Source organism: Salvelinus fontinalis, chromosome 27 (genome assembly GCF_029448725.1).
Source record: "Salvelinus fontinalis isolate EN_2023a chromosome 27, ASM2944872v1, whole genome shotgun sequence".
Lineage (NCBI taxonomy): Eukaryota > Metazoa > Chordata > Actinopteri > Salmoniformes > Salmonidae > Salvelinus > Salvelinus fontinalis.
This window is the reverse complement of record NC_074691.1, coordinates 17,091,672-17,118,213: the sequence shown is the minus strand read 5'-3', so window position 1 is coordinate 17,118,213 and position 26,542 is coordinate 17,091,672. Positions and strand designations below refer to the sequence as shown.

Below are 26,542 nucleotides of genomic sequence, written 5' to 3'. Positions count from 1 at the left end.
TGACTTGGCTTTCGAAGACCTTAGAAAGGCAGGGTAGGATAGATATAGGTCTGTAGCTGTTAGGGTCAAGAGTGTCCCCCCCTTTGAAGAGGGGGATAACCGCACCTGCTTTCCAATCTTTGGGAATCTCAGACGACACGAAAGAGAGGTTGAAAAGGCTAGTAATAGGGGTGGCAACAATTTCAGCAGATAGTTTTAGAAAGAAAGGGTCCAGATTATCTAGCCCGGCTGATTTGTAAGGGCCCAGATTTTGCAGCTCTTTCAGAACATCAGCTGACTGTATTTGGGAGAAAGAGAAATGGGGAAGGCTTGGGCGAATAGCAGAGGGGAGGGCAGTGCTGTTGACCGGGGTAGGGGTAGCCAGGTGGAAAGCATGGCCAGCCGTAGAAAAATGCTTAGTGAAATTCTCAATTATAGTGGATTTGTCGGTGGTGACAGTGTTTCCTATCTTCAGTGCAGTTGGAAGCTGGGAGGAGGTGTTCTTATTCTCCATGGACTTTACAGTGTCCCAGTTTACAGAATATGTGCTGAGAGAAGGACAGTGTACTGTTCTCTTGCATGTTTCTTTGCATGTTTTCTTTACTTTTCTGCTTAGGTATAAATTAATCACAAAAGTCAAACAACTCGTGGTCACATTGATATTGCATGGCACAAACAAATGTGTGCAGCCATACTAACATTTTCCATTTAACCCTTAAGCTAGACATGGACTTAATCATTAAGAAGATCAAATGTGGTTACGCCCTGATGTTCTGTCCATATCCTGTGCCCTCGATAACTGAAAAAATAAACTGTATAACCCATTTGTTTAGTCTTTCTGTAATCTGTTAATCATATGATAGAATTGGAATGCAATAGATAATTCATTTTTCCCCTCCTAAATTTCTCTCAATAACTTGCTTTGTGTGTAAAACCAGGGTCATTCAGCTGATGCAGTCCAGAGTGAATGGAAAATTTTACCAGAGAATGAGCTAGAGAGCCTTCACTTTATAGCAAGGTTTCCCAAACTCGGTCCTGGGGCCCCCCCAGGCGCATGTGGTTTTTGCCCTAATAACCAGCTCATCATCAAGCTTTGATTATTTGAATCAGCTGTGTAGTGCTAGGGCAAAAACAAAACATGCAGCCATGGGAGGCTCCAGGACTGAGTTTGGGAAACCCTGCTTTACAGTGTATATGCTCACATCACATATCATAGAATAGAGCAGAGGATAATGTCTGTCTACCCAAACATGAAGCGTCTCTTTGTCTTCTTTTCATGGGTGTTTCAATGGACTTGTAGATCATGGTTTACATGACAATAAAATAAACAGGTGTTAGTGCTACAGGTACATAACAGCATTTACATAAGTATTCAGACCCTACGCGATGAGACTCAAAATTGAGCTCTGTTGCATCCTGTTTCCATTGATATGCTTGAGATGTTTCTACAACTTCATTGGAGTCCACTTGTGGTAAATTCAATTGATTGGACATGATTTGGAAAGGCACACACCTGTCTATATAAGGTCCCACAGTTGACAGTGCATGTCAAAGGAAAAACCAAGCCATGAGGTCGAAGGAATTGTCCATAGAGCTCCGAGACAGGATTGTGTCGAGGCACAGATCTGGGGAAGTGTACCAAAACATATCTGCAGCACTGAATGTCCCCAAGAACACAGTGGCCTCCATCATTCTTAAATGGAAGAAGTTTGGAACCACCAAGACTCTATTTAGAGCTGGCCGCCTTGCCACACTGAGCAATCGGGGGAGAAGGGCCTTGGTCAGAGAGGTGACCAAGAACCCAATGGTCACTCTGACAGAGCTCCAGAGTTCCTCTGTGGAGATGGGAGAACTTTCCAGAAGGACAACCATCTCTGCAGCATTCCACCAATCATGCCTTTATGGAGTGACCAGATGGAAGCCACTCCTCAGTAAAATGCACATGACAGCCTGCTTGGAGGTTGCCAAAAGGCATCTAAAGGACTCTCAGACCATGAGAAACACGATTCTCTGGTCTGATGAAACCAAGATTAAAGGCTTTGGCCTGAATGTCAAGCGTTACATCTGGAGAAAACCAGGCACCGCTTATCACCTGGCCAATACCATCCCTACGGTGAAGTATTGTTTTGGCAGCATCATTCTGTGGGATGTTTTTCAGTTGGAGGGACTGGGAGACTAGTCAGGATTGAGGAAAAGATGAATAGAGCAAAGTACAGAGAGATCCTTGATGAAAACGTGTTCCAGAGCACTCAGGACCTCAGACTGGGGCGAAGGTTCACCTTCCAACAGGACAACAACCCTAAGCACACAGCCAAGACAAAGCAGGAGTGGCTTTGGGACAAGTCTATAAATGTCCTTGAGTGGCCCAGCCAGAGCCCAGACTTGAACCCGATCGAACATCTCTGGAGAGACCTGAAAATAGCTGTGCAGTGACGCTCCCCATCCAACCTGACAGCGCTTGACAGGATCTGCAGAGAAGAATGGGAGAATCCCCAAATACAGGTGTGCCAAGCTTGTAGCGTCGTACCCCAAAAGACTCTGTAATTGCTGCCACCGGTTCAAGCCCAGTAAGGGGACAGGGACGTAGAGGAAGCAAAGCTGTTAGCAGCACACTGACGTCAGTATTGACAGATAAATACAATGTTTGTGAATAACAATTAACTATTGATCAGTATCAATGGAAAGCCTATTAAGATGGCATGTGCAGACTTCCGGCAATGGCGAAGCTCTAACAAGATGCGTCTGCGTAGCGTCCTCAAACTTTAGAAAACTTTTAAGGCATTTTGACACGGTTTACCTGTTCATTAATAGTGAGTTGGAAGTTAAAACATATATTTTTGCAAATCCACAGACGAGGCATGGAAAAGTGCACCCCCTCTTACAGTCCTTTTCGACCTCGACGGATGCTAGCTTGGAAGAAGCACTAGCATGGTTCAGAATGGAGAAGAGTATAACAAAAATCCAAGAGACACTTTCTGAACGCCTCATCAAGATTGATGTGCTGGTCGATAAACTCCACGAAGACCAGAAAGTCACAAAGGGGCGAGTGACAAAGTTAGAAAAAGACCATGCTGACCACCAGGCTTCCTTCTCGACATCTGCGAGGATGTGGACCAGAAGTACAAGAAGTTTGGAGACACCATTTCTAAACTCAAGGAGAAATTAGATTATTGCGAAAATGTACAAAAGCGCTCGAATTTGAGGCTGTTGAGGGAGTCTCCTTTCTACAGGAATGAATTCCCCAAATTCTGGATTTACCCTCCTCCGCGTACCCACTGGAAATCGAGAGGGCCCATCTCACGCTACGGAGGCGGCTGCCTGGCCAGGTTGCACCCAGGGAATTTGTCAAAACATTTCTACGGTACCAGGGCAATGTCCGCATCCTCTCTGCTGTCCGAGCAAGGTGAGAGCTCAAGTACGGTGATGCCAGAATGATGATATTTCCTGATATTTGTCCCATACTACACAAGAGGAGGATGGCTTTCTCCCCACCGAAGAGGCTTCTGCAGCAGGCTGGCTTGGCATACGGCCTGCGCTACCCGGTGACTTTGTGGATCGAAACCAGGAATGGTGAGTGCACATTTGACGCTGTGAAGACGGCTGAAACATACATGAGGAAAGAACTCCCTGACTTGTTCGCTCCTACTACATCATAAGGAACTGTCTTTTGAATTTTGATCCAGTGTGGGTTACCTACCCTTACCACCTGGGGGTGGCCCGTCACTAGTGAAACATGAGGATACCATGAAATTACTTATATGATCGACTGGCTGTCAGGGTTGGCTGGCTAGATGGCTAGCTTGATAATGACTGGCGAGGTAATGTTGGATCATAGCTAATGTTGGCTGCGCTATTAAGCCAGCTCACTAAGTTTACAAGGTTGTGACTATAGCTATAGCTACATTACATTTTTCTGTATACTTTTCTTTTACGCATAGTGGTCCAGTTGGGTTTGGTTAAATAGCTATGTGGCTTTTGACTGGGTTTCAAGCCAAACTATGTTGTTTATATTACTTCAGGGAATTTTAGCTACTAATGTTTGCTGGTTTGTTTATTGTTAGAGATGTATGCTAGCGTTAGTGATACCGAGGCAGGGATAAGCTGTACACCAGTTGGCACTAATATGTGACTGACCGCCTAATTGCCAGCTAGACGATAGCTTTAAAATTGTGTGTGTGTATGTATGTACAGTACCAGTCAAAGGTTTGGACACACCTACTCATTCAAGGGTTTTTCTTTATTTTTACTATTTTCTACATTGTACAAGAATCGTGAAGACATCAAAACAATAAAATAACACATGGAATTTTGTAGTAACCAAAAAAGTGTTAAACAAATCTAAATATATTTTAGATTTTAGATTCTTCAAAGTAGCCACCCTTTGCCTTGATGACAGCTTTGCACACTCTTGGCATTCTCTCAACCAGCTTCACCTGGAATGCTTTTCCAATTGTCTTGAAGGAGTTCCCACATATGCTGAGCACTTGTTGGCTAATTTTGCTTCACTGTGCGGTCCGACTCATCCAAACTATCTCAATTGGGTTGAGGTCGGGTGATTGTGGAGGCCACGTCATCTGATGCAGCACTCCATCTCTCTCCTTCTTGGTCAAATAGCCCTTAAATAGCCTGGAGGTGTATTTTGGGTCATTGTCCTGTTTTGGGTCATTGTCTTGTTGAAAAACAAATGATTGTCCCATTAAGCGCAAACCAGATGGGATGGTGTATCACTGCAGAATGCTGTGGTAGCAATGCTGGTTAAGTATGCCTTGAATTCTAAATAAATCACTGACAGTGTCACCAGCAAAGCACCCCCACACCATGACACCTCCTCTTCCATGCTTCACGGTGGGAACCACACATGCAGACATCATCCATTCACCTACTCTGCGTCTCACAAAGTCATGGCGGTTGTAACCAAAAATCTCAAATTTGGACTCATCAGACTAAAGGACAGATTTCCACCGGTCTAATGTCCATTGATCTTGTTTCTTGGCCCAAGCAAGTCTCTTCTTCTTATTGGTGTCCTTTAGTAGTGGTTTCTTTGCAGCAATTTGACCATGAACGCCTGATTCACACAGTCTCCTCTGAACAGTTGATGTTGAGATGTGTCTGTTACTTGAACTCTGTGAAGCATTTATTTGGGCTGCAATTTCTGAGGTGCTGTTAATTGCTGATTTCTAAGACTGGTACCTCTAAGGAACTTATCCTCTGCAGCAGCTCTGGGTCTTCCTTTCCTGTAGCGATCCTCATGAGAGCCAGTTTCATCATAGCCATTGATGGTTTTTGCAACTGCACTTGAAGAAACTTTAAAAGTTCTTGAAATGTTCCACATTGACAGACCTTCATGTCTTAAAGTAATGATGGACTGTCATTTCTCTTTGCTTATTTGAGCTGTTCTTGCCATAATATGGACTCAGGATGATTGTGATTTGTTTAACTAATTATCACTATTTCATATACGGGATGATAGTTCTCATCTGGTAAAGGTTTTCATTTATTCATCATAGCTTGATAACTTTTTTCCTGTGCTGCTTGGGTGCATTTGTGGTCAACACTTTTGTCACCGTGCGGCACAGGTTTCAGGGTGCCTTGGGGAATGACGATTGGTTGACAGTTGTGTGTGCGGGTAGGTGTTGCTAGTGACCATGAATGAATCCTCTGTTTTTTTGTTGTTGACATGGTCATGTGGGGCTAAATAATCCCGTCATCATTGTTGACGACATTTTCCGCTTTGATTGATTTTGTGACTCGACTGACAACATTTTCATATTACAGTGAACAGTCAATGCACTTTTATGTGCTATCTTGTACATATAATTTAGAATTGACCTACTTCAGGCGATGCTATGCATAGCAGATGCATCTAGCTTAAAGACTAGTGTCTAGGGGTATGGGTTTTTAACTCCCTCAGTTTGGGAGGGGGTTGGGTGGGTTTGTGGTAGGGTCAGGGTATTAGCCCATGAGATGTTGACTATTTTATACTTTCATTTTGTACAATTTGTACACGGACAACACAATTTTAGTTGCATCTCTTTCCCTCTTTCTTATTTTCTTTAAAGATGTCGACACCTAATATGTATACATTTATGACAACTAACATTAGGGGTACTAAATGCCCAGTCAAGCGCAAACGCATTCTGAATTATCTAAAGCAGCATAAGGTTGATATAGCTCTTCTTCAGGAGACATAGGAGATTCAGGAGATACACTGAAGAGAGAGTGGGTGGGTCAAGTGTACTATTCATCTTTCACCTCTCGGGCAAGAGGGGTGGCCATTCTCATTAATAAACAATGCCTCTTTCAGCTTCAATCTCAGATTAAAGACAAAGGAGGTAGGTATGTGATCATTCAGGGCTGTATTAATACTGAGCCCATTACCATTGTGAATGTGTATGGGCCTTGTAAAACAGGGGTGGTCCTGCCCTGAACTAGGCAATTATTGGGAAGAATTATTCAGATCTTAACACAGGTCACTAATATGACTGTACCACTAGATCCTTCCCTTATTCTCCTTGGAGATGACTGTTCTACCAGTTAATATTGGTAGCAAAACCAGATTCATAAGATTTGCAGTCATTGCAGCCAATACATGCACAGCGTTTCTATGAAAGAGTGACACTCTGCCAAGCAAGCAGATCAAATCAAATAAATGTTTATTTGTCACATGCGCCGAATATAACAGGTGTAGACCTTAAAGTGAAATGCTTACTTACAAGCCCTTAACCAACAAAGCTGTTTTAAGAAAATTAATTGTAAAGTAAAAAATAAAACATAAATGTAACAAATAATTAAAGAGCAGCAGTAAAATAACAATAGCGAGGCTTTTTACAGAGGGTACCGGTACAGAGTCAATGTACGGGGGCACCAGTTAGTCAAGGTAATTGAGGTAAAATGTCTCATCGTTGTCGGTGATCATATTTGACTGTTGTGTCATCAGAAAACTTAATGATGGTGTTGGAGTCATGCCTGGCCATGCAGTCATGAGTGAACAGGGAGTACAGAAGGGGACCGAGAATGTGTTGTTGCCTACCCTTACCACCTGGGGGCGGCCCGTCAGTAAGTCCAGGATCCAGTTGCAGAGGGAGGTGTTTAGTCCCAGGGTCCTTAGCTTAGTGATGAGCTTTGAGGGCACTATGCTGTTGAACGCTGAGCTGTAATTAATGAATAGCATTCTCACACAGGTGTTCCTTTTGTCCAGGTGGGAAAGGGCAGTGTGGAGTGCAATAGAGATTGTATCATCTGTGGACCTGTTGGGGCGGCATGCAACCTGGGGTGGGTCTAGGGTTTCTGGGATAATGGTGTTGATGTGGGCCATGACCAGCCTTTCAAAGGACTTCATGGCTACAGACGTGAGTGCTACAGGTCGGTAGTCATTTAGGCAAGTTACCTTAGTGTTCTTGGGCACAGGGACTATTGTAGTCTGCTTGAAACATGTTGGTATTACAGGCTCAGACAGGGAGAGGTTGAAAATGTCAGTGAAGACATTTGCCAGTTGGTCAACGCATGCTCAGAGTACACGTCCTGGTAATCCATCTGTTGTGCCTTCTTCATCACACTGTCTGTGTGGGTGGACCATTTCAGATTGTCAGTGGTGTGTACGCCGAGGAACTTGAAGCTTTTCACCTTCTCCACTGTGGTACCATCGATGTGGATAGGGGGGTGCTCCCTCTGCTTGGGAGATAGTACGGTCGGCCGTTGATTGTGAGATATTCTAGGTTAGGTGAACAGAAGGACTTGAGTTCCTGTATGCTATCACAGTTACACCATAAGACGTTAATCATAAAACATATACCTCCACCCTTCTGCTTCCCGGAGAGATGTTTGTTCCTGTCGGCGCGATGTACTGAGATCCCAACTGGCTTTACAGAGTCAGACAGTATATCTCGAGAGAGCCACGTTTCTGTGAAGCAGAGTATGTTACAATCCCTGATGTCTTTTTGAAAAGTAACTCTCGCCTTGAGCTCATCAATTTTATTATCCAGAGATTGGCGAGTAAAATAAACTAGCTTATAGTTTGGGTTCTGATGGGGTACGACAGTTCAACTAAGATCATGAGGCATTTCTAAGTTATATTCTTCAAAAATCTATATGTACATATCATTCATTTATAAGTCAAAAAATGGACGTAGCAACTGCAGATTGCCCCTTTAAAGTATTACAGCATTATAATTAAACCAATTATGCCATAGGCCTAAGTATGTAACTTGACTAACCTGTAGGTACACCCTGTCATGTTGCATTTTACAACTTGTCATGTCTTCCTCTTGTCCTCTGTTTTCTCTGCAGGGATCATGTCAGCCATAGGAAACGGCTATGTTATATACATGACCATCAAACGCAAGACAAAGCTAAGGCCGCCTGAGCTCATGACAGTCAACTTAGCCATATTTGACTTTGGCATATCAGGTAAACCATTGCGCATTCTCTTCATACAGTATGTCCATGTACAGTGTGTTTCTGTACAGAACAGTGTATGGTGGATTGGTCCTGTGTAGTCTGTGTATTTCCATTCAGAACAGCGTGGATATGAACAAGGGTAGCGCTGCATTAACATTTACTCATGTACTGTACATCCTGACACATGGGAATGGTTGTCATGGTTGGAAGAAGATGAAGTGGTGGAATATAATGACAAGAAAGCGAGAGAGTAAGAGAGAGAGAGAGAATCACTGAGTTGCTTTAAAGTCATAACTTTTTAGGCATGTTTGGTAACTGCTAAATTGTGGTTTAATCTGGAATTAGTCCTTTATCGCCATCGTTTGGATATTAGAGGAACAGCATCACGTAAAAAGAACTCACCTCTAATATTACTCTACCTGGCATATTGATCACACTATATCGAAAGACTAGGCCTTTGATGTACAAGATATTTAGTTCCACTGTAAGCAGTCATCTTAGTTAAGAAATTTCGTTTTAAAAATCCCCTTTATCTGAGAATATTCTAGTTTCTCAAAGAGTCCCTGTGACCCAGCCAGAAGCAGAATTCACAACAGTATGTCTCAGTCTCAGAACAATCTCTGGCCAGCTCTCTCTGTGTCTCATACAACCACGGGATGCTCACTTGTTTATCTGTTCATTTCTTGGTCTCTGGGCCAACTATGTCTCTCTGTATGAGACGCCTGCATTGCTCTCTAGGACTTGAGCCAACGTCCACAGCAGACAACAAGCATGATCTATTTGTGTCTGCCAGCTTTGCCTGCATCTTGGGAATATCACTCAGATGTTGGAGGTCCAAATGAAAAGAGGGCCAGAATATTTTGTAGCCAGTTTACCGTAATACTGTAGGAGTCATAAAGTGAGAGAAAGACTATTTTATTAACTATGAGTGTTGGTGGAGAGTGCAGTGTGTGTACGTCAACATGTACATAGAGACAGGGTCATAACTGTGCTCTCTGAACCTCTGTGGCGTCAGACCGGTGAGGATGCCACTTTCTCCTCACACGATAGAAACACTATTCATTATCACCTCTTCTGTCACATGTTATGCCTCATGATTGTAACTTTACTGTATCTGTTATCATTGTGGGGTTTGAAGAAACAGCACTTCTGTTATGTCAAGTGGATGAAGATGATGGTTTTTCATTGGAATTCTCATGCATTTTAAGGCCTGCGTTACTATGTTACTGTACATGTATGCTATATATTCGCATGTCTTCACAGCACACACTGATCATTTGAGGTAGTTAACAACTGTGTGTGTTTGGTCTTGAAGTCACAGGGAAGCCGTTCTTTGTGGCGTCCAGTTTCTCCCACCGCTGGCTGTTTGGCTGGGAGGGCTGTCGTTTCTATGGCTGGGCTGGCTTCTTCTTCGGTGTTGGCAGCCTCATCACTATGACCGTAGTCAGCCTAGACAGATATCTCAAGATCTGCCATCTCAGATACGGTACAGTGGGCTATGTTCTCAGTTTGTGTTTGGTTTACAGCAGGGGTGTCAAACTAAAATTTGTCCCGCGGGTCGCATTCGGTCTTCAATGGTGTCCGTAGGGCTGCACTGAAAATCGCTTACATTTCCGTGCCTAGCAAAGAATTAGCAAAGAATATCCTCTAACAAATAAATTACTAACAGTGAAATGCTTACTTTCGGGTCCTTCCCAATAATGCAGAGAGAAAGAAAATCTAGAAATAATTGTCACGATCGTCGAAATAACATTCGGATCAAGGCGCAGCGTGATATGCGTTCCACATTTTTTTATTCGTGAAACGCACAAAACAATAAAAAAACAGCAAACGATACGTGAAGCTATGGAGTGCTCACAGGCAACTACACATAAACAAGATCCTACAAAACACAGTGGGGCTGCCTAAATATGATCTCGATAACCAGCTGCCTCTGATTGGGAACCATACCAGGCCAACATAGAAAAAAACAACCTAGATTACCCACCCTAGTCACACCCCGACCTAACCAACATAGAGAATAAAAAGGCTCTCTATGGTCAGGGCGTGAAAGTACCTGACTCCATAGGGGAGGGTCCGCCGTGCCTGGACTGGGCCTCGGCGCAGAGGAAGACCCCGGCCATGGAGCTGGGCTGAACGCCGCACCCGGACTGGGTACCGGCGCGGAGGTAGGCCCTGGCCATGGAGCTGAGTTAGCCGCCGTGCCTGGACTGGGCACCGGCGCAGAGGAACGTTCCAGCCATAGAACAGGACTGGACACCGTGCCTGGACTGGACATCGGCGCAGAGGAAGGCTCCGGCCTTGGAGCGGGACTGTACGCCGTGCCTGGACTGGGCACCGGCGCAGAGGACGGCTCCTGCCATGGAGCGGGACTGGACGCCGTGCCTGGACTGGGCACCGGCGCAGAGGAAGGCTCCGGCCTTTTAGCGGGACTGGATGCCGTGCCTGGACTGGACATTGGGGCAGAGAAAGGCTCCTGCCCTGGAGCTGGACTGGACGCCTTGCCTGGAAGCTCCGGACCGTGGACCTTCGCTAGAGGTTCCGCACCATGGACCGTCGCTGGAGGTTCCGGACCGTGGACAGTCGCTGGAGGTTCAAGACCGTGGACCGTCGCTGGAGGTTCAAGACCGTGGACCGTCGCTGGAGGTTCCGGACCGTGGACCGTCGCTGGAGGATCCGGACCGTGGACCGTCGCTGGAGGATCCGGACCGTGGACCGTCGTAGGAGGTTCTGTACCGTGGACCGTCGTAGCAGGTTCCGGACCGTGGACCGTCGTAGGAGGTTTCGGACCGTGGACCGTCGCTGGAGGTTCCGGACCGTGGACCGTCGCTGGAGGTTCCGGACTGTGGACCGTCGCTGGAGGTTCCGGACCGTGGACCGTCGTAGCAGGTTCCGGACCGTGGACCGTCGTAGGAGGTTCCGGACCGTGGACTGTCGCTGGAGGTTCCGGACTGTCGCTGGAGGTTCCGGACCGTGGACTGTCGCTGGAGGTTCCGGACCGTGGACCATCGCTGGAGGTTCCGGATGACCTTCGCAGGAGGTTCCGGACCGTGGACCGTCGTAGCAGGTTCCGGACCGTGGACCGTTGTAGGAGGTTCCGGACCACCGTGGACTGTCGCTGGAGGTTCCGGACTGTCGCTGGAGGTTCCGGACCGTGGACTGTCGCTGGAGGTTCCGGACCGTGGACTGTCGCTGGAGGTTCCGGACCATGGACCGTCGCTGGAGGTTCCGGACGACCGTCACAGGAGGTTCCGGACCGTGAACCGTCGCCGGAAGCTCCGGACCGGGATCCGTCGCCGGAAGCTCTGGACTGGGGACCGTCGCCGGAAGCTCTGGACTGGGGACCGTCGCCGGAAGCTCTGGACTGGGGACCGTCGCCGGAAGCTCTGGACTGGGGACCGTCGCCGGAAGCTCTGGACTGGTGACACGCACTTCAGGGCGTGTGCGAGGAGCAGGCACAGGACGTACCGGACTGGGAAAGTGCACTAGAGGCCTGGTGCGTGGAGCTGGCACAGGTGGCACCGGACTGGTGACACGCACTTCAGGGCGAGTGCGAGGAGCAGGCACAGGACTTACCGGACTGGGGAGGCACACTGGAGGCCTAGTGCGTGGAGCCGGCACAGGTCGTACCGGACTGGTGACACACATTTCAGGGCAAGTGCGAGGAGGAGACACAGGACGTACTGGGCTGCGGAGGCGTACTGGAGGTCTTGTGCGTAGAGCCGGCACAAATTGTACCGGAACGATGACACACTTCGCACAGCGAGTGCGGGGAGCTGGCACAGGACGTACTGGGCTGTGAAGGCGTACTGGAGACTTGGTGCATAGAGCCGGCACACATGGTACCGGACAGATGACACGCTCCTCAAGGCGAGTGCGGAGAGCTGGCACAGGACGTACTGGGCTGTGGAGGTGTACTGGAGACCTGGTACGTGGTGCCGGCACAGTTTTTACCAGACTGCTAGCACGCTCCTCAGGACGAGTACGGAGAGCTGACTCAGGTGGCATCAAACTAATAACACGCTCCTTAGGGCGAATGTCATGCATCATACACCAACACAACAACTCTCTCATTTCTCTCTCCTCCAATTTCTACATCAACTCACTGACGGTCTCTGACTTTCTCCGTTCACTCTCCTCCAATTTATCCATCTTCTCCCAGATTGGCTCTGGTTCACTCCTCGGCTCCGCCGACCACCCCGTGAGCCCCTCCCCAAAACATTTTTGGGGCTTTTCTTTGGCCTTTCGTTGTGGCCGCAAAGCCTGGCGTCGTCGCTGTCTTCCCTTCTCTCCTTGCGTCTGCTTCCAAGGAAGGCTTTCGTGTACTCCCATTATTTCCTCCCAAGTCAAGGATATCTTCTCCTCCTTGATCTCCTCCCAAGACCAGGATACCTTCTCCTCCTGGGCACGCTGCTTGGTCCTGGTGTGGTGGGATCTTCTGTCACGATCGTCGAAACAACATTCGGACCAAGGCGCGGCGTGATATGGGTTCCACAACTTTTTGTTCGTGAAACGCACAAAACAATAAAAAAATCAGCAAACGATACGTGAAGCTATGGAGTCCTCACAGGCAACTACACATAAACAAGATCCCACAAAACACAGTGGGGAAATGGCTCCCTAAATATGATCCCCAATCAGAGACAACGATAAACAGCTGCCTCTGATTGGGAACCATACCAGGCCAACATAGGAAAGAACAACCTAGGATTACCCACCCTAGTCACACCCCGACCTAACCAACATAGAGAATAAAAAGGCTCTCTATGGTCAGGGCGTGACAATAATAGAAAAGTAAAACATACAATAAAATAAGTAATAATAAATACACAATGAGTAATGATAACTTGGCTATATACAAGGGGTACCAGTATCGAGTCGATGTGCAGGGGCATGAGGTAATTGAGGTAGATATGTACAAAAAAAATAATAAAGTGACAAATCTTAAACAGTAGCAGCAGTGTATGTGATGGGTAAATAAATGTGTGCAGTCAATGCAGATAGTCTGGATAGCTATTCGTTAACTATTTACCTAACCACACTGAACAAAAATATAAATGCAACATGCAACAATTTAGTTACAGTTCATATAAGGAAATCAGTCAATTGAACTAAATTCATTAGGCCCTAATCTATGGATTTCACATGACTGGGAATACAGATATGCATCTGTTGGTCACAGATACCTTAAAAAAAGATAGGGGCGTGGATCAGAAAACAAGTCAGTATCTGGTGTGACCACCATTTGCCTCAGGCAGCGAGACACATCTCCTTTGCATAGAGTTGATTGTGGCCTGTGGAATGTTGTCCCACTCCTCTTCAATGGCTGTGCGAAGTTGCTGGTTATTGGCGGAAACTGGAACACGATGTCGTACACGTCGATCCAGAGCATCCCAAACAGGCTCAGTGGTTGACATGTCTGGTGTGTATGCAGGCCATGGAAGAGATGGGACATTTTCAGCTTCCAGGAATTGTGTGCAGATCCTTGCGACATGGGGCTGTGCATTATCATGCTGAAACATGACGTGATGGCGGGGGATGAATGGCACAACAATAGGCCTCAGGATCTCGTGACTTAAAGCTCTCCACCCGCTCCACTACATCCTTGTCGATGTGAATGGGTGCGTGCTCAGCTCTCCGTTTCCTGTACTCCACAATCAGCTCCTTTGTCTTGCTGACGTTGAGGGAGAGGTTGTTGTCCTGGCACCACACTGCCAGGTCTCTGACCTCCTCCCTATAGGCTGTCTCGTTGTTGTCGGAAATCAGGCTAACTTAATGATGGTGTTGGAGTTGTGCTCTACCCGCAGTAGCGGGTGAACAGGGAATAGAGGAAGGCATCTAAGCATGCACCACTGAAGGGCTCCCATGTTAAGGGTCAGCGTGGCGAATGTGTGTTGCCTAACCCTCACCACCTGGGGCCGTCCTGTCAGAAAGTCCAGGATCCAGTTGCAGAGGGAGTTGTTCAGTCCCAGGGTCCTTAGCTTACTGTTAGAGTTGTAGTCAATTAACAGCGTTCTCACATAGTGGGAAAGGGCAGTGTGGAGTGCAATAGAGATTGTGTCATCTGTGGATATGTTTGGGCGGTACAGTGTATCATCTAATCGTTTAAAAAAAATTGTAGATACTTCCTGACTGTTTAGCTTTCAATTGAGTGATTATTATCGAGCTAGACACAGTCAACAAACTTTATGAATGTACTGTAGGTCCATTATAATTTCTACACAGTTTGATTTAGTCATTTTAAAGTATAAAAAAACTTTACAAGTTGTATTTGTTTTACTTAAACCACCCGGGAGCCAGATTGGACCCGGAGTGTATGTTTGACACCCCTGTTTACAGTAACACAAGACCTTTATAAGAATGAATGAGCACTTTTTCATGAATAAGTTAATTGAAATTATGATCTGTGATATCTGGACACTTTATTATTATGATGAACCAATTAATTATCAATCTTTCTGCCCATAATTGTACCCACAGGGACGTGGCTAAAGAGGCAACATGCTTTCCTGAGTATGGTGTTTGTGTGGCTGTATGCAGGCTTCTGGGCCACCATGCCCCTGGTAGGCTGGGGCAACTATGCTCCCGAGCCCTTTGGCACTTCCTGCACTCTGGACTGGTGGCTGGCCCAGGCCTCCGTGGCGGGCCAGAGCTTCGTCATTGCAATCCTCTTCTTCTGCCTCATCTTCCCCACCGGCATCATCGTTTTCTCCTACGTCATGATCATCTTCAAGGTCAAGTCCTCAGCCAAGGAAATCTCCCACTTTGACACCAGGAACCAGAACAGCCATAATGTGGAGATGAAACTGACCAAGGTGTGTGTGTGTGTGTGTGTGTGTTTGTGTGTGTGTGTGTGTGTCAGAGCCCTGAACAGACATGAATTTTAAGCCCGAGCCCTACCTATGCCTTCAATGTTCAGGCTCTACCCTACCCAGGCCCGATTGCTTCTGCCAAATATAAGGCCCTACCCGAAACCCGAAATCAGAAATAACATCCTCTGTTATTAAATCAATTAGCTGCTCCTCTCTGTCTGTCACTCGCTCCCTGAGCGCTGCTCACTCTGCATGCTCTCTGCTCATGACGAATCTGAGTCTGTGAGTATCCATAGCAACGGCTCCACTTGGGCTCCTCTGCTCAATTATGAGACATGAGAGAGCAGTTTGCTGTTAGCAACTTTGTCACTCTAAACTCTGACAAAACTCAAGGAACATCATTATTTTCTGTGAAATAATCTCTCCTGTCTTATATTTGAAAAATAACTTCTGACACAATGTTATGATCTTAGTTAGATATGACTGTACTGCGCAGCTTCAAAATGTTAGTGATCAATTTATGGATACCCAAGCCCTGTCCGTACCCTAGTTATTGAGGAAAAAACAGGCCCTACCTGGCCCTAACCCGATGTATAATGTCAGGGCCCGTCGGGCTCGAGTCGGTTAGCAGATCTTGTGTGTGTGTGTGTGGGCGTGTGTGCACGGAACCTCACCTCAGAGATACTTTAACTATTGTGAGACTGACCAGTGATGTGGTTCTACTTGTGTCCTCCAGGTGGCGATGCTGATCTGTGCCGGTTTCTTGATAGCGTGGATCCCTTATGCAGTGGTCTCAGTGGTGTCTGCGTTTGGCGAGCCCGACTCAGTGCCTATCTCGGTCTCTGTGATCCCCACTCTGCTTGCTAAGTCTTCTGCCATGTACAACCCCATCATCTACCAGGTCATCGACCTGAAACACTCCTGCGCTAAATCCTCCTGTTTTCAAGTTCTGAAGAAGCGCACACATTTAAAAAAGTCACGGTATGGAGTACTATTCATTTCATGGCTTTCTCTTCTACTTTCTATTCCCCTGGAATGACAGTTAAAACTGTACAGACCTAGTTTAACATTTCCCTTGTTTAATGGCTTGCAAGAATTAAAACAATATAGTTTAAAATTTTCTCAAACAGCTTGCTAGATCTAAAGTTAAATGCTAAATGACGTTGCCACAAGCAGCATCGCAGATATTAAGATGAGCGAGATGCAAGACTTTGCTCTCACACAGTCATACATAATATCTGCTCATGTGCACGGGTTCGCTTCACGCTGTTCACAGTGTGGTAGTCAGGGCACCAAAACAGCTGAGGTTGAGCCTCATGCTTCAATGCTCTTAGTTGTTGTGGAAATTGACCCACTATGCTGTTTACTTTCTGCATGTACGTCATATCGCCGCTATACCTTATAAAAACTGCATAGTTTTCAATGCAACTTTTCTAACATATGAAACTTTTCTCCCATTGTATCTTCCACAGGTTTTACACAATTTCTGGCTCACTTAAAGTCAGTCCGTCCAGTAATGAGTCTCATATTGAAATGTGAGAGAAAGACAGTGGTAATCTCCTATGATTTGACACCTGTCCAATCACAACCCTGCTATCATCTGCAAAGATATTGACCACCGCTCATCACCCAGACTTACTGTACGCTACCCAGCCTTGCTGTATCTATGTTCCTGCTTCAAACAGCTCTCTGTACTCTCCTACCTCACGTCCCTCTGTGTTTACAGCTCAAGGCTGTTGTCAAGATGTATTTTTACACTTTGTACAGATTGTGCATTGTGACACCTGTGACATCCATATTTAAACTTTAACCTTTATGTGCTCCTGTAAGATCTAAAGTGTTGTTAAGAATGAGGTATGATATACAGATGTTGGATCTTAATTTGACCAGTTTCGTTGCAGGAGTAAAATAACCCTGCAGCAGGAGGAGGATTATTTGATTATTCTCCCCAAAAAGTTATTTCTAACAGGAACATTGTTTTGATAGGCTACAGTAGGCTATAGTTTAGGTGTGAGATCTAGTGACAGAAAGAGAAACTGCAGGTTTTCAGGGACATTATGGTACTACTAGGACTCTTAAAAATGTTCTGTGGAGCAAAGTGATCAAATTAAGATACCATATCTGTACAGAGAGCTGGAGAGACTGTGGTGTTGATGTTGGGGTTAAGTGTTATTCCCTGCTTCAGGCAGGTTTGACCGTAGCAGCACTTTTTATCAACGGTCAAAGTCATCATATGATTCTTAGTGTCACTGGATACATGTTTAGAGACGTCATTGACATCATAAAACAAAATGCTATTTTAGCTCATGCACAAACTGCATGCTCCACTGCGAGGTATCCACCAGCGTATGTTAATTGGACCAAATATCAAGTCACAGCACAACAATATCTGTTAAGAGTAGTGGCTATGTGGTACAGCACTATGCTCCTGTCATCTTTATCCATTCTGTATGCGCAGATGTTAGCCTTTACGTCTCATATACAAGACATTAAGAACACCTTCCTAATATTGAGTTACACCCTCCCTTTAACCCTCAGAACAGCCTCAATTTGTGGGGGCATGGATTCGACAAGGTGTCAAAAGCGTTCGACAGGAATGCTGGCCCATGTTGACTCCATTGCTTCCCAAAGTTGTGTCAAGTTGGCTGGATGTCCTTTGGGTGGAGGACCATTTTTAGATACACACAGGGAATGTTGAGCGTGAAAAATCAAGCAGCGTTGCAGTTCTTGACACAAACCAGTGCGCCTGGCACCTACTACCATAACCCGTTCAAAGGCCCTTCAATGTTTTGTCTTGCACTTTCACCCTCTAAATGGCACACATACACAATCTATGTCTTAAAGCTTAAAAATCTTTCTTTAACCTGTCTCCTCCATTCCGATTACACTGATTTGAAGTGGGTTTAACAGGTGACAGCTATAAAGGATCATAGCTTTCACCTGGATTCACCTGGATTCACCTGGTCAGTCTCTGTCATGGAAAGAGCAGGTGTTCTTAATGCTGTGTACACTCAGTTTATGTTGATTGACAAAGCACAATTTAATAAAAATAAAAATCCACATGATCAGAAAGAATAAGACAACCATAAATGTGTTTTTTGCTTGTATACCTTTCAATTACTAAATTAATTAAAGTAATTCAATGAATTAAAGTAAGTTGAGGTGCTATTAAGATCAAAGTCAGTTTTCTTTTGAGTAACATGTTTTGTTTTAAAGTATTTATACTGTGTGTGCTTGTGTATGGAGTCCAGGCTTTGAGTTATACGCAAGAAAACAATCTTTAGAAAAACGTAAACAGTCAGTGCAAATAATGATCCTATTGGTTATTATTACAACTGTCATATTGTCTATTATTGCCTTTTAAATCTTTCATCTTTACTCTAACTGAGGGTGTCTGCATTCAACACACGGTAAAAACAAAAGAGGACATAGTCTTGCTGACCTCCTTAGAACAATAGAAAGGCAGAAGGATCAACACATCTGCACTCAGCCTAAGGTCCTAACATTGGCAAGAACAATCAACAATCTTTATTTGACGGGATTTATTCAAAATTATACAACAGGTGGGTCTAATAATGAATGCTGATTGGAAAACCGCATTCCAGATAGCGTCTATTCCACAAGTTACCACCGGCTAAATCTATGATGTTAAAATGCCTATTTACTCTGTTCCATCTGACAGTGCAATCCACTGTCTCATCAGCCCAGCCAGGCAATTTATAAACTTGATCTCCACTATAAAAAGCATCTAGACATTATCTCATATTTCCTTTAGACTAACATTTAGTTTTCAACAGCGGAGATTTGTATAAACCTTGCTGTCTGTCTCTCCGACATTTACAACATTGCTTCAATATTCAAATTCGATCTCCAGCACATGTTTGGACGAGACAGGCAGGCAACTTTTCTCAGACAATCGAAATCATGAATCAGCATAATTTTTATGGATATATACAAAGAACTATCAATAGAAAACTGGTCAATCGAAACGTTTGCAGTCTTTCTAGCTGCAGTTTGAAGTGATTATGTTAGCTGTGTTGTTGGCTAGCTTCTCTGAACAACAGTTTCCTGAGGAGAGAGCACATTTTCTATGCCAGGCAAAATCGCTCCTCATTAGCTCATTGTTATGGATGTATCCGATTAAATGTCTCTAGAAAACATTTAAAAAAGGCAAATGCAGCTACTGTTGTTATTCTAGCTGCACTGTTTGACGTGACTATAAGTTAGCCATAGTTGGATATCTAGAAAGCAAGGGATGAGTACGTTGCCAGCCAGTATGGCAATGGAACATTTAGAACAAATGGGTCGCGTCCATAGATACAGAACAAAAAGACTGAACGAATGGGTCGCGTCTCTGTCAACCGAACCGATAGAACGAACGACCAGACGGCTTGGGTAGCAACTCTAGATTTGTGTCGGGACTGTATCTTGTGGAAGGATGAAATAGTATGAATAAATTCATCAAAATAATGTTTTTAATGAAAATATGTCAACCGTTATGTGAATATGTTGGTTACCCGTTGTATAAAAGTGATAATGCCCTTGAAGCCAGTGTTTGGAGGATATATTGGCACGGTTAGCCGGCCCTCGACTTACAACACCCGTGCCAATATATCCTCCAAACACCGGCTTCAAGGGCATTATCACTTAAGCAATATCACATTTCTCAGTGTCTTACTGGATCTGTGTTTTTGTTTGTTTGTATGATTTTCAGTTTGTACTCTTTCATTGCCTTGCTAATCATTTGATTTGATTTGTTTATTATTGTGTAAAGTTGTGAATGACAGTATTAGGAGAGCTTATTGATATCAAATGTTCTATGATGTTATGCATTTTCTTTCCATTTTTGAGATTTGCATCTGTACAAAATGTATGTCAACTAAGAGCTTAATATTGATGTCAAAGAGGTAGTAGTCAACTGAAATGCTAACCTGTCATCACATCTTGCTTATGTACAAAAATTATGAATGAGGAAGGAGATAGCTAATATGATGTCGTTATTTGATCTCAGGTATAGGTTAAGACGAGGTGTAATTTTTTTCCTTGGTGGGCTGTCTGTATGTCTCCACATCACAGTATTAATCTCACCATCTCTGTTGGGTTTCTTAAAGGGGTTTAAGGATGATGCACTAGTATACTTCAACAGGGTTTGATTGTGTCTCAGAAAAGAAGGCTGCTCTACAGGTGTAGGATCTTAATTTGAGACAGTTTGCTGCAGCCGGAAAGTAATTATTCAGCAGGAGAAAAATTGAATTATTTTGTGGATTATATTTAATGTTCATTTTTGTTGGGGTTGATACATTTTTTTGTGCGGGAACATCAAGTCTGAAATTTCAAAGTGGAAATTACAAACTTCAGAAGACTTTTTAAATTCCCTGCAGCAGTGTGATCAAATTAAGATCCTACATCTGTCATTCATTGCATTTTCCAATCTAAATCACTGAAAGTGTTTTGTTTTAATGTTTTATCATGAAGAACATCATCTGAAGAAGCAAGTACTGTGGTCCAGGAGGAATATGTCACATTGCTTATTGTCATATGAATTTCCTAAAAGCATACAGTAATTGTATTAATTTATACTACCTGTAGTTTGCTTTCAAGTACCACATGTCACACCTTATACTTCATTACACATTCTTTGAGGAATTCATTTTGTTCCTTTATTTTGTAAAGAAAAAGTACAGCATTCCATAGCCATTGCAAATCTGTTGTGTTGAATAAAGATGAAAATAAAAGGTGCAGTTATGCACATATATTTAGATGATATATATATGTTTTATTTATGTTTGATAAGGCAGCCTCATGAGGCATTCAACACCCTCATGAGGAGAGAATAGAATGGTACACAAATAGTCTGGCTCCCATGTTGATACACACTTAATTCAGTCACATAACACTGCTACTGGAAAGTCTGATTCAATCATCATGAGTTACATGCACAATACCCTACAATAAATTGATCCTAAAATGTAAGATATCTGTATAATATTTATGTGGAGCATATATATATTTTAATATTTTCTGCAGAATTTTAGCTGAACATTTCCATGCCTTTGAGCAAGCATGGTCTAAACATTTTATTGCTGTATTTAGTTGCTGACAATGGCACTTAACAGCAAACCATTTTGATTTATTTTGGCAAAGGCTCAAGATCTTGCTGTAGAAATGGATATCCAGTACCAAGATAGCAGATTTTCCTCAGTTTTAACTACATGCTTACAGTGCATTTGGTAAGTATTCAGACCCCTGCCTTTTTTCACATTTTGTTACGTTACAGCCTAATTTAAAAATTGATTAATGAATTTTTTCCCCCCTCGTCAATCTCCACACAATACCCCATAATGACAAAGCAAAAACAGGTTTTTAGACATGTTTGCAAATGTATTAAAAAAATAACTGATATCACATTTACTTAAGTATTCAGACCCTTTACTCAGTACTTTGTTGAAACACCTTTGGTAGGGTTTTCAGACTTGTATCTTGTTCGGTATGATGCTACAAGCTTGGCACACCTGTATTTGGTGAGTTTCTCTCATTTTTCTCTGCAGATCCTCTCAAGCTCTGTCAGATTGGATGGGGAGCGTCACTGCACAGCTACTTTCAGGTATCTCCAGAGATGTTCAATCGGGTTCATGTCTGGGCTCTGGCTGAGCCACTCAAAGACATTCAGACACTTGTACCTACAGTTGAAGTCGGAGGTTTACATACACCTTAGCCAAATACATTTAAACGCAGTTTTTCACAATTCCTGACATTTAATCATAGTAAAAAGTCCCTGTCTTAGGTCAGTTAGGATCACCACTTTATTTTAAGAAGGTGAAATGTCAGAATAATAGTAGAGAGAATTATTTATTTCAGATTTTATTTCTTTCATCACATTCCCAGTGGGTCAGAAGTTTACATACACTCAATTAGTATTTGGTAGTATTGCCTTTACATTCTTTAACTTGGGTCAAACATTTCATGTAGCCTTCCACAAGCTTCCCACAATAAGTTGGGATAAATTTGGCCCATTGCTCCTGACAGAGCTGGTGTATCTGAGTCAGGTTTGTAGGCCTCCTTGCTCACACATGCTTTTAAAGTTCTGCCCACACATTTTCTATAGGATTGACGTCAGGGCTTTATGATGGCCATTCCTATACCTTGACTTTGTTGTCCTTAAGCCATTTTGCCACAACTTTCAAAACTTGCTTGGGATCATTGTCCATTTGGAAGATCAATTTGTGACCAAGCTTTAACTTCCTGACTGATGTCTTGAGATGTTGCTTCAATATATCCACATAATTTTACTCCCTCATGATGCCATCTATTCTGTGAAGTGCACCAGTCCCTCCTGCAGCAAAGCATCCCCACAACATGATGCTTCATGGTTGGGATGGTGTTCTTCGGCTTGCAAGCCTCCCCCTTTTTCCTCCAAACATAACAATGGTCATTATGGCCAAACAGTTCTATTTTTGTTTCATTTGACCAGAGAATCTTGTTTCCCATGGTCTGAGTCCTTTAGGTGCCCCCAAGCAGGATGTCATGTGCCTTTTTCTGAGTCTGGCCACTCTACCATAAAGGCCTGATTGGTGGAGTGCTGCAGAGATGGTTTTCTTTCTGGAAGGTTCTCCCATCTCCACAGAGGAACTCTGGAGATCTGTCAGAGTGACCATCGGGTTCTTGGTCAACTCCCTGACCAAGGCCCTGCTCCCAGATTGCTCAGTTTGGCCGAGCAGCCAGCTCTAGGAAGTGTCTTGGTGGTTCCAAACTTCTTTCATTTAAGAATGATGAGGCCACTGTGTTCTTTGGAACCTTCAATGCTGCAGACATTTTTTGGTACCCTTCCCCAGATCTGTGCCTCGACACAATCCTGTCTCGAAGCTCTGCGGACAATTCCTTCAACCTCATGGCTTGGTTTTTGCTCTGACATGCGCTGTCAACTGTGGGACCTTATATAGACAGGTGTGTGCTTTTCCAAATCATGTCCAATCAATTGAATTTACCACAGGTGGATTCCAATGAAGTTGTAGAAACATCTCAAGGATTATCAATGGAAACAAGATGCAGCTGAGCTCAATTTTGAGTGTCATAGCAAAGGGTCTGATTACTTATGTTAATAAGATATTTGTTTTTTTTAATATACATTTGCAAAAATATCTAAAATGTCATTATGGGGTCACTTTGTCATTATGGGGTATTTAATCTGTTTTCGAATAAGGCTGTAACGTAACAAAATTTGGAAAAAGGGAAGGGGTCTGAATATTTTCCGAATCCACTGTACGTCTACTATGTCCTATAATCAGATGGTCAACACAATCAATAGGGAGAAGATGAAATATTTGAATTTCATAATTAGCAAGGAGATCCAAGGAGACATCGTTTTTTGCATCATGCCCTTTAAATGCCATTCTTAAATGACATCTGATGATCTGATGAGATTGTGGCTTTAAAAGATAGGGTCTCCCAAAATTCAAACTCATAAGATAATTGTGACCTACTGTAATACTTGGCCTGCTTCGGATGGAGACTGGGTCGCTAGGCGTCCATTGGATATATTCTATCCACTATCCTTTACTGCCACCAGCTGGTAACTGAGATGAACTACACCATATTTGCCTCCTGGATGGAAGTGGTTGGTGATGCAAGTTACGTTATTTTGTGTAGACATTCTACAAATATGAAATATATCGAAGGCAGTAGCCAGCAGTAACTCCTAGTATGGCTGTATGGTTGCTGTTTTTTTAGATCCTTTTGTTTCGCAAAGTGTATTCCCTGATGCTCACTAGGGTGGTTTTATTTAGATGTAGATGTAGATGTTCATCTCAGAGTGAAGTTTTTCCCTTCATACATCTGCCCTACGCTTCTGTGAACATTGATGTGATAATCCTGTAAAACAATCTTAACATTGTAAAAAAGTAAACATATTTAAATGATCAATTCTACTGTCAACATTGTCACCCATCATCATCAACAATCAAATACATTTAACTTGTAAAGCTTTTACAAAGTAATTAGTCACAAATCAATTTAAACCCCAAAAACAAAGATTGCAAAGAAAATGAGAGACTGACGATTAAATATGCTTTTAAGCCCTGTAGAGGGAGCCATCTTCCAAGGCTTTAAAAACAAAACAACTACTGTTTTTCACTCTGTAATGGAATCAAATACATCAAACACATGGTTTCTGTGTGTTTGATGCCATTCCATTTACTCCGTATTCCAGCTATTATTATGAGCCGTCCTCCCCTCAGCAGCCTTTACTTCATTCCACTTATTCCAAACTTTTTGATTGTATCATTAAATTCAGCATGGGGGTGTGGAAAAAAATCTGTCTTAAATAAAGAAAAATATATTGTGTTGTAGAAACAGTCAAGTGATTGCTACTAGGAATGACTAGCTCCACCTTGGCAGCAGACATCTGGAGATGCATTCATTCATTATCCATTTCCGTGACACGCTTTTGCATTTCTTTTAGTGGAAGTAGGATGGATAGAGGTTGCCGTTGCCAGGGCTCTGCTCTTATAATACACTGTGTGAACTCGGTGGGGGACGGCTGTATGATAGGCAGCAGATAAAATCCAGGTCTTCCATCAATATTTCATTCCTTGAGAGACAGTGGAGTGGGTGAGGAGCAGAAAGAGCGAGAGAGAGTGAGAGAGAGAGAGAGAGAGAGCGAGAGAGAGGGAAAGGGTAGATGAGTGAGGGGGTGAGGGAGAGAGAGAAGGGGCATAGCTTGACATAGCAACAGCACAAACACGCACAGCTGATGAGCGATACTAAATCTCCAGGCCACAGCACTCCCTGTCTCCCTCTGCCTCCCTTTGCCTACGCCAAGCCAAATGGACTGTTTTCATAATCTGATGGGATTTTATAATTAGTACAGATGAAATTCCCTCTAACGTAATTCATTTTGAATCAGACATGAGATTGTCATTCTTCTTTGCATGGCTAGATGTGCCAGGGAGATATTTCCAGTTAGTCAGTTTCATTGGTGTAGCAGGGATCTGGTTCATTGGAAGACAATAGGGAAAACCTGGGCGCTGGTGTTTGTGTGGAGAAACTCAAATATTGGGTCCTGTCAGATGATTACATTAATTTGTCTAGCCGTGATCCCCATGTTAATTCAAAGTAGAGTCAAATCACATCGTATGCTTCAGCACGGCGAGGATTGATAAATGGATTGATAATTCCTTGGCTTCGCATTTCCACTGGATTCATAGTAAGAGTGCCAGGAATAATTTTGTAAACAAAGATACTTAATATATATGATAAATATGACTGGCAGGTTTGAATGAATTCCACTCTGACTGTTCTTTTATGAAATATATCATAAAAACTATAGTGCCATTAAATATGAATTCATCTAAGCCCTCATTGTAGCTACACAGGAGTAAAAAAACACACACAGTGTATGGGAGGCGAACTGAACTGTAGGAGTAGTGCTATGCATTGTGAATTGATTGAGGTTATAAATATTCCCCGCCTTAGGCAGTGCTAGTCCACATACATAATCAATGTGGCTCTAACAGATGTCTCAGCCCTGCCAAAAAACAAAAAAAACAGCATAGACCAGCATACATTTCAAGCTGTTCCATGCTGATCTTTGCTGTTCGATGTTGGTCAAGCTGGTCTGACCAGCTTGTCTAACTGGTTCGTCTGGCTGAGTCTGGTCTGACCAGCATGGTCTAGCTGGTTATGCTGGCAAACCAGCATGGTCTAGCTGGTTATGCTGGCCGACCAGCATGGTCTAGCTGGTTATGCTGGCAAACCAGCTTGTCTAACTGGTTCGTCTGGCCGACCAGTATGGTCTAACTGGTTATGCTGGCCGACCAGCATGGTCTAGCTGGTTATGCTGGCCGACCAGCTTGTCTAACTGGTTATGCTGGCCGACCAGCATGGTCTAGCTGGTTATGCTGACAGACCAGCTTGTCTAACTGGTTATGCTGGCCGACCAGCATGGTCTAGCTGGTTATGCTGGCCGACCAGCTCGGTCTAGCTGGTTATGCTGGCCGACCAGCTCGGTCTAGCTGGTTATGCTGGCCGACCAGCATGGTCTATCTGTTTTTTCTGTCAGATCATCCTTTGTTGTGATTTTGCTGGTGACCTGCCTTCGCTGTGTTTGGTGACCAGTATAAGCTAAAGTGAAATCAGCATCAAGTCACATTATGCTGGTTTACAAAGTGATGTTTAATTCCTAGAGTGGATCCCACAATCTGCATTTAGAATGACCACTAAGGTTTGAAAGATGAATGAATGAGACTACCTAAACCATATAAAGTGGAACAACCATTTCAGTAATGAGCGCAATAAATCAAACTAACAGATTGGATTAGTTTAGAAAATTTATGCTATCTTTGTGTAGCATAAAACAA

The 26,542-nt window shown here is 43.8% G+C and overlaps 1 protein-coding gene across 1 annotated transcript in view; it reads left to right on the top strand.

Moving 5' to 3' along the window:
• LOC129825175 (opsin-5-like) overlaps positions 1-20,954 on the top strand; it is a 38,646-nt gene extending 17,692 nt beyond the window's left edge. The window contains exons 2-6 of the mRNA XM_055885056.1: positions 8,266-8,385; positions 9,692-9,862; positions 14,857-15,191; positions 15,925-16,169; positions 16,661-20,954. Of these exons, the coding sequence (XP_055741031.1) occupies positions 8,266-8,385; positions 9,692-9,862; positions 14,857-15,191; positions 15,925-16,169; positions 16,661-16,727 (938 nt within the window). The 3' untranslated portion in view covers positions 16,728-20,954. The remainder of the gene's footprint in view (positions 1-8,265; positions 8,386-9,691; positions 9,863-14,856; positions 15,192-15,924; positions 16,170-16,660) is intronic.
• Positions 20,955-26,542: the final 5,588 nt, after the last annotated feature.